General features: G+C 39.1%; 1 protein-coding gene and 1 long non-coding RNA gene across 2 annotated transcripts; one reads left to right on the forward strand and one right to left on the reverse strand.

Annotated features, from left to right (window-relative positions):
- Positions 1-1304: 1304 nt before the first annotated feature.
- On the reverse strand, positions 1305-2325 carry LOC136805374 (uncharacterized). Its single transcript, XR_010846384.1, has 3 exons — positions 2178-2325; positions 1788-1864; positions 1305-1537 (listed from the first exon to the last, which is right to left on the reverse strand). It is a non-coding gene; the product is annotated as an uncharacterized lncRNA (long non-coding RNA).
- A 997-nt stretch (positions 2326-3322) lies between these two features.
- Positions 3323-6782, forward strand: LOC136805366 (uncharacterized). Its single transcript, XM_067061952.1, has 2 exons — positions 3323-5026; positions 5226-6782. The coding sequence occupies exons 1-2, from the start codon at positions 3323-3325 to the stop codon at positions 6780-6782; spliced, it is 3261 nt and encodes a 1086-aa protein (XP_066918053.1).
- Positions 6783-9341: the final 2559 nt, after the last annotated feature.

The raw sequence follows: 9341 nt of genomic DNA on the forward strand, positions 1-9341 counted from the left end.
GGAAGCTTTAGACTTCTGCTCATCCTCTAGCGAAAAAAGTTTCTTACCGGGGGTAGGTGTGTCCGGCGGGGGGTCAGCAGATGCTTGTCCGGGGGTAAAACCTATTGTCCGGGGGCCAAAAGTCACCCTTTCCGGGGGGGGGGGGTTAAATCACTAAAAATTGTTATATCCTCCACCCCCCATGTAAAATTTTTTTCTGGAAGAGCCCAGTGATTTATTGCCCCGCAGGGGCTTTTCTTGCTTCACGTAGTGGGCCTGTTCGTCAAAAACAAATTCATGTTCATGTACCGTAAATCCTCGAATAAGCGCCTCGCTCGAATATGCGTCCCCTTTTAGTTAAAATAATTTTATAAGCGCCCCCTTTGAACAAGCGATAAGATACTTTAACCGGATTAAATTTCGCGTGCTAAAAAAATCGCGAAATTTTCTGGATTTAATTTCGCGTGTCAGAGTTATGAAATATTTCGCGTGGATTTAATTTCGGGAATAAGCCAGCAAACAGCTGAAAATAGCCATTTTTGCCATAAATGGAGACTTGGAACTAGTTTCTCCGCCAAAAATACAATTTTAAAAGTTTTGTGGTGGATTTAATTTCGAGAATCAGGAATCTCACGCGTGTTCGGGAGTTTTAATTTCGCGAAAATGGCAAAAATTCGTGAAATCACGAAATTTAATCTCGCGAAAATTAATCCGATTAAAGTATTGATTAGATACTTGTGTCTTAAAAAGAAAGAAAGCGATTAAGAATAAAATGATAGAAATTGTAAATTGGATTTTTCCAATTTTTCTTTTATTCATCCTTTTTTGAAAAATCAACCCTTTGAAACAGTTAAGTTTAAGCAGATTCCGAATTTGTTGATATACGACTTTCTAAAATTAAAAAATAAGCGCCCCCCTTAGTGCCTGAAAATTTAAATAAGCGCCCGGGCGCTTATTCGAGGATTTACTAGACGCTAAATGTTCATCATGTTGTTTCTTTCGATTCTGAGCGGGCCGCCGTGGTTAAAAGATGCTCGCGCCCCTATCATTTTATCTATTTTGTTGCGACTTGTATTGATTTTTACGTTTTAGTTCTTACAGAGTAAACAATGAATGGTGCATAACATAAGCTTATTTATTTTTCTTATAAGCACCTCCTTACTTTATAAGAATCAAATCAATAACACTTGATAAACAGCCATATATCCTTCGGTAATTAGCTCTTGCAAAGTAAACAATGGATGGCGCATAATATGAGCGTATTTATTTTTCTCATAAGCATCTAGTTTATAAGAATCAAATCAATAACTCTTGATAGACAGCGATATGCCCTTCGGTTATTAGTTCTTATGAAGTAAACAAGGTTAAGTAAACAATACATAAAAAATACACTAAACATCTTTTTCATCTGACGAAAAAACAATTAGAAATTCCCCACCATCCATAAAACGTTCAGGTGAATCGTATTCATCATCAACGTCCGATTCATCTGACGATATAACGATTGGTTCGTCTTTGTTGTTGTCTTCAAATTTGTTTGCAATTTCGTCCAAGATGTCTGGAAAGACAAACTTTCGTATAAGAGAATCATACGTTTGAATTGAAGTACATACAAAACAAAAATATTATACAAAATACACAAACAAATGTAACATGGATCAGGCTAATCTTGCATTAGAAAATTGTTCATTGGGATCTTTTCCAACCATCTTTGAAAGTTTTTTTTCATAAATCATTCTCGTTCCACTGCTAAGGCTCAGTAGAAACAAAACCGTGCATATCTTGTTTGAATTTTGTATTCGCCTTACCGCATCAAACAATTGTTGGGGAATTTGAACAAAGATTGGAGTCAGCTTCCGTTTGGAACTGGTTGATTATGTTCAAACTGAAAAATTGATTGAAAAATTACAATTAAAAAATAAACTAGAGAAATTGATCTTAGAAAATTGACAAAAGTAATTGATGTTTTTTGGATAATTGAATATATGACTAATTGAGTGAATATTGACAACAATTGAATGCAATAAATGAACGTAAATTTGACTAACAAAAAACATGCCTAAAAATGACCTAGCCTAATGTCCAGACCTAAACCGGACCCAACCTAAATGTGCATGAAAAGGAGGCACAAAAAGCAACCAAGAAAGGCACAAAGGCAAACAAAAAAGGCACAAAAGGAAAACAAGAAGCAAACGTACCAGATAGCCACATGCCAAATTTGAGGGCAAGTGAATACAGGTACATGAAATGATTGATAAAAGATTGAACTTGAAATATTGAACTCTAAAACTTGAATCTACGCATCTCAACATCTTCCACATACATCCTTCTTGTGTAAGTTTTAGAATTGAATGATTGAGTTGAATTGAAATTGTAAAAAATTGATATAATATCTAGCGATAATTGCCTACGATAATTGCCTAGGGAATATAAATACAAGTCATTTGCGATGCAATAAAAAATATAATTGTCCTACGTTAAGTTCTTTTTGTATTTTGAATGTTTTGTTAAAAGTAATTAAATCTAATTGAATCAGGGTGCAGTTCACCCTACACTGCCCCACCACAGGTGGCAAATTGATTAGCATTATACAGGTACAACATCATGGAGGTTTCATCCACACGATGAATAACCACAAGATTTCGAACTGAACGAAATATAAAACGATGAGTATTCTCTGAAGCATTTTGATAACGAACCTTAACTTTTCGAACTTTCTCGTCTCGATCGATTTCAACGGATTCGACCATTCCAAACTGGTAATTTGAACGTATCGGTGAATCTTGCTTGGTAAATAGAACAACGTCACCTTTCTTTAAGCTGGTGTCTGATTTGAACCACTTTGGCTTGGCGATGAGTCCTGGGACGTGTGAGGTTAACCATAGCTCGAACCAAGAATCGAAGATTGCTTGATTTTGTAGAATGATCTTTGATGAATTTCCTGACAATCTGAATTCACCGGTTGGGCTTCTGTCGTTGTTTCGTCCAAGTCTCAGTCTATTTGGTGTGATGATATCCAATGATTGCAAGTCTCCATCGTAGTCACGAATGCTAATGGTAGATCATGATGCTGTTTGCTGCTCGAGATGCGAATGTCTCCCATTGCATGATTGATAGTCGTTGATTGGAGACTGATTTTTGGATGGACTTCTTGACTTCACGAATTTTTCGTTCTACGAGACCATTCATATTGTGGCCTCCAACTGGACAAGTGTTGGAAATCGACATTGGATTCTTTGAAGAGACGACGTTGGATGTCTTGAAAATCAATTTGAAGTGTTTCGCAAGCCTTGACGAGTTTGGCTGCCCTCATCAGTGAGCAGTCGACGNCTTGCAAGACAAAATGAAGCAAGACGAAATCCAACGAAAACAAAGATCAATCGAGTTCCTCGTCAACAACATTAATCGAGATCTGAAGGAACTTACAGAACAATTTTCCAAAGATACAGAAACTGCAACTGACGAGGACATATCGAAATGGAAGAAGGAGATACCCCATCTTTCATCAAAGGTCGACAAGGTTGCAGACAACATCAAAACCCTCATGCAAACACGAAGCTCTGATGCATCTTACGAGACAACACTCAAGAACGTCAGCGAACAATTCGAAACGCTATTCGATCTCAAGAAGAATTTCATCTTAGACATCAATGATGAGCTTGCAGCCAGAGACATCGAAAAGAGTCGCGACTTCAATCGTTCTCGACTAAACATCAAAATCGAAAAGTTCTCCGGATACGACAGTAAGATCGATTTCTTTACCTTCCGTACGAACTTTGAAAAGCTCCATCTGAAGACAACACCAAAGCAATTCTTACCTGAGCTGTTAAAGAACAACTTCCTCACAGACCACGCCCTTAACTTTGTTCGGAATCTTGATGACATCGACATCATATGGGAGAGATTAAAAGGTGTCTATGGTAACCCAAAGATGATGCTATCCAAGAGGCTTCTTCAACTTCAAACATTGGACGTCAGCAAATCAACGAAACCTGAAAAAGCTATCGACAGTCTTACCAAAGTCATCAACGTGCTTCAAGATTTGATGAGATTAGCACAAGAACACAACATTGAAGAGTACCTATACTATGGTGAAGGACTCAACACCATCTACCAGCTGATCGGTGATGTACAAACAACGAAATTCCTAGACACCATCTGTACCGACAACCTCGAGCAACAAGAAATCTGGTCAAAACTCATATCCTTCCTGGACCATCAGAAGAGGATTCATCAACAAAGACTTATGATCCAAGGACCAACACCAGATCCACCCAAGAGAGATCCTCCAAAGAAAGACTCACCACCATTCAGACGAGGTCCATCATCACACCACACTGATGGTCAACAGAATCGTCGTCCACCTGATCAACTCAACTGCTTCATATGTCAAGCCACAAATCATGTTGCAACCAATGGACCACAAGGAAGCAAGATCGTCCAATACTTCGCATGTCCAGTATTCGTCAACATGACTCCTATCGAACGTTTCAATGCACTCAAATCCAAAGGACTCTGTTTCCAGTGCTTGTATCCTGGAGCCAAGTACGACCAAGGGAAACATAAGGAGGGACGTTGCCAAAAGATCTTCTGCTGCAAAGATACTCTCCATGACAAGTTTACTCACAAGAAACACGTGCTGGTTTGTGACGAACATAAATCTACCCAGGAGAACAAAGATCTGTTTGACTTCTACAAATCAAGATGCATCAGCAAGATCCAACAGTTAGAAGCCTTCACCAAAGACATGCGTCTCACCTATCACTTCACCCCAGACGAACCAGAGCCCAATGATCATCAAGCCATCTACGTGTTGCAAACGATTGAAGTTGACCAACAGCAATTCACTTTGTTCTACGACAATGGATGCAAGAATTCTGTCATCAAGTTTGATGCAACCAAACGACTGGGTAGCAATCGAGCCAAACAGATCATCTCAAGACCAATTCCAGTTGGTGGCGTTGGAGGTGTCACAACACAATCAACACATGGAATCTATACCTTCTCGTTACCACTGGCAACCAACAATGGTGCAGAGATGACTGGAGTTTGTCTCGACACACTCACTGCGACCTTTCCCTTCTATCCATTGCAAGGAAAAGTGGAGAACGACATTCAGCACAGTTGGGAGGACTCTGGGCCACGACATCAATCATCTTCCAAGACTGCCACCAATGGTTGGAGGAGACGTCGACGTGATGATAGGTATACGTTATCTTCGTTTCTTTCCTAAATTCATCCACCAGTTACCTTCTGGCTTGACCATCTACCAATCACAATTCAAGAACATCGATGGATCTTATGGGGTGATCGGAGGTCCCCATGAGGTATTCACAAGTATCGAAAATCATCATCTCTCAACTTCGTCACAGTTTGTAGCAAGTCAACTGGAAGCAGCAAAGTTCGGGTTCTACATTGATCCAGACATTCGATTACTTGGATCAGCTACCTTCAGTGAGGTTCGACATGACTTGTATTTCACTAACAACCCAACTTACCAAATCAACAACGACGAATCTGAACCATCAACTTCATACATCACCAATCTTAATGAGAAGTTCGAATCAGTTGGTACAGACCTTAACTATCGCTGTGTCAATTGTCGAAAGTGTTTAACCTGTAAGAACCATTCTGCAGAAGATTCCATTAGCATCCAAGAGGAGGTCGAGCAAGACTTGATTAATCGCTCCATCACTATCGACCCATCCAATTGTTCATCGATTGCTAATCTTCCACTAATACACGACCCTCTGGTCAAACTGGCACCAAATCGAGATATTGCACTTCGCGTTTACATACAACAGCTTAAACGTTTGGAAAAGCATCAAGACGATAAGGACGACATCCTCATCTCAGAGAAGAAACTGCAATACCTGAGATTCGTCGAATATGTCAAGCATTTGCCCACTGACATCCAAAAGCAACTATCAGAATCTCAGATCAAGAATTTCATACCATGGAGGGCTGTATGGAAAGGCTCTTCTATATCGACACCGTGCAGAATTGTCTTTGACGCTTCCATGCCGACATCGACTGGATTTTCACTCAATGACATTCTAGCAAAGGGAAGGAACTCAATGAACAAGCTACTCGAAATTTTTCTGAGGTGGAGAGGACATCGCATCGCATTTCATACTGACGTACAAAAGATGTACAATTCCGTTAAGCTTAGAGAATCAGACTGGTGCCTTCAACGTTACCTATGGCAAGAACACCTTGATCCAAGTCAACCACCAGAGGAGAAGGTCATCATGACACTGATATATGGTGTCAAATCATCCGGAAATCAAGCCGAAACAGCACTTCGAGAAACCGTCAAAATACATCGCAAAGACGAACCAGAGGTCGCTAGAGTCATCACTGAGGACGTTTACGTCGATGATTGCCTGTCTGGGGGTGATCAAATCAGTACCATCAAACTTCTATGTCAATCAATCGATCAAATTCTATCGTATGGTGGATTCACATTGAAAGGATTCACAATATCTGGAGAAGAACCGAAAGACTCTCTAACAGCCGATGGCACCACAATCTCAGTCGCTGGAATGAAGTGGCATCCAAAGAATGACCTCATATCCTTCGACATCAACCTTGACTTCGCCAAGAAATATCGCGGTAAGAAACTTGGTGAATGCAAAGAAGTACCAAAACGACTCACCAGAAGAATCTGTTCATCAAAGGCTGCCGAGATTTTCGACATGACAGGACTGCTTACACCTAGAATTCTATCCTTTTCGATTGAGGTATTTGAATACTTTGATGATGATACGAACTCTTTGACTTCTGATGTTCCTTTCCTGTAGAAATATTGCTCTGCTCGTCGAAGCAATGAATCTGAAATAACTAAAGCTTTTTGTGAAGTGTTTGTACATTTTGATCGTGTACGAGAAGAAATAGATTGTTTCCTTTTTGGATCGAAGATGATATCGATCCATCACTGCTTCACATTCTGGTGTGGAGACCACTTGGAGATATGTTCTTCAGAAAGTTTTCATCATCGAAGGAAGGAGCCTGGTCAAGTCAATTCGATCAACTTGTGAAAGGTGTCGATACCTTCTCAAGAAAACCATCGACGTATCAATGGGACCAGTATCACCTGACAACCTGATGATTGCTCCAATCTTCTACGTATCTCAAGTCGATTTGTGTGGTCCATTTGAATCATACTCGTATCACAACAAGAGGGCCACTGTCAAGATCTGGTACGCCGTCTTCTGCTGTGCTACTACCACCACCATCAGCATCAAATGCATGGAGGATTACTCGACAAACGCATTCCTACAAGCATTCACTCGACTATCGTGCGAAGTTGGGTATCCACGTCGACTGCTCACTGATGAGGGCAGCCAACTCGTCAAGGCTTGCGAAACACTTCAAATTGATTTTCAAGACATCCAACGTCGTCTCTTCAAAGAATCCAATGTCGATTTCAACACTTGTCCAGTTGGAGGCCACAATATGAATGGTCTCGTAGAACGAAAAATTCGTGAAGTCAAGAAGTCCATCCAAAAATCAGTCTCCAATCAACGACTATCAATCATGCAATGGGAGACATTCGCATCTCGAGCAGCAAACAGCATCAATGATCTACCATTAGGCATTCGTGACTACGATGGAGACTTGCAATCATTGGATATCATCACACCAAATAGACTGAGACTTGGACGAAACAACGACAGAAGCCCAACCGGTGAATTCAGATTGTCAGGAAATTCATCAAAGATCATTCTACAAAATCAAGCAATTTTCGATTCTTGGTTCGAGCTATGGTTAACCTCACACGTCCCAGGACTTATCGCCAAGCCAAAGTGGTTCAAATCAGACACCAGCTTAAAGAAAGGTGACGTTGTTCTATTTACCAAGCAAGATTCACCGATACGTTCAAATTACCAGTTTGGAATGGTCGAATCCGTTGAAATCGATCAAGACGAGAAAGTTCGAAAAGTTAAGGTTCGTTATCAAAATGCTTCAGAGAATACTCATCGTTTTACATTTCGTTCGGTTCGAAATCTCGTGGTGATTCATCGTGTGAATGAAACCTCTATGATGTTGTACCTTTATAATGCTAACCAATTTGCCACCTGTGGTGGGGCAGTGTAGGGTGAACTGCACCCTAATTTAATTTGATTTAATTACTTTTAACAAAACATTCAAAATACAAAAAGAACTTAACGTAGGACAATTATATTTTTTATTGCATCGCAAATGACTTGTACTTAAATTCCCTAGGCAATTATCGTAGGCAATTATCGCTAGATATTATATCAATTTTTTACAATTTCAATTCAACTCAATCATTCAATTCTAAAAACTTACACCAACGGATTAGAATAGGTGGATTAAGAACTCATAGAAAACACTCCTCGTTAGGTTATCAAACTTTTTTACGAGTTTGCTAGCGATTAAAACTTGATAAGTTGTAAAAAAGTTGTAAAAAATCATTACTTTCAACATTTTCATTGGTCATTACGTATCACGTGGTACATTTTAAATAAGAAAATGCACTTTTTTAGCCCTTTCTATCCAATGCAGAAATTAGCCAAATAATTTGAAATTTATTTTCCTAATTCTAAATACAGTCTTCTTTCACCAGTATGCAACCCATTCGTGACCCATCGATAGTTTCTTAGTTATAGACCATACGTTAATTTTCACTTATCTGAAGATTGCCATTGACAAAAGATTAAAAATTTACATTAAAACTGGTCTAGCGTTTGTTGATGCTAAAACTTAAGTGCAGGATTTAAAATATTTGCAAAATCATCAAAATTGATCGAATCATAGGACAAATTCGTTTTCGAAACTGTATAAATTGGAAAATTGTTCTTATAAAAACAATGAAAAAACTAAACGAGGAGTGCGCAGAGTCATTTACAGATTTTTCTTGTAACAATGAGAAGACAATGGATCTCTCTTGGGAGCAACGAGAGAAGTTAATCCACCTATTCTAATCCGTTGCTTACACAAGAAGTATGTATGTGGAAGATGTTGAGATGCGTAGAAAAACAGAGACAAAAAGTAACGGTTTATAGTGCGATTTTTCGTGTGAACAATTAATATAATTTGAAAAGTGGCTTAGTTATCTTTTCAATCAGAAAAATTTCAATTTGGTGCTCAAAGTTTAACTACTTTAAGCGTACAAACTTTCTCGAACATTAGTCTTCGTGATTTTTAGCTTCTTCCTCGAGTTAAGTGAATATATATTTGAATTTTTTTTAAAAAAGGAATTCGCACATGCTCACCAAAGTTTGTACACCTAAAACACCCCTATTTCACTCACAGCCGAGGTGGAAATGTTACCCACATCAGGGGTAAGGTTTCTATTAAAATCTCAGGGGGTTCTGCAACACAGAGGTGTCCTC

This window comes from Clytia hemisphaerica, unplaced genomic scaffold (genome assembly GCF_902728285.1).
Source record: "Clytia hemisphaerica strain Z4C2 unplaced genomic scaffold, Clytia hemisphaerica genome assembly, whole genome shotgun sequence".
NCBI lineage: Eukaryota > Metazoa > Cnidaria > Hydrozoa > Leptothecata > Clytiidae > Clytia > Clytia hemisphaerica.

Bases quoted from the DNA above. Each gene is read 5' to 3' on its own strand.
- LOC136805366 (XM_067061952.1), top strand. From the start codon at position 3,323: ATGAAGCAAGACGAAATCCAACGAAAACAAAGATCAATCGAGTTCCTC. The intron at 5,027-5,225 runs GTTTGTCTCGAC...TTCATCCACCAG, and splicing joins ATGGTGCAGAGATGACTGGA to TTACCTTCTGGCTTGACCAT.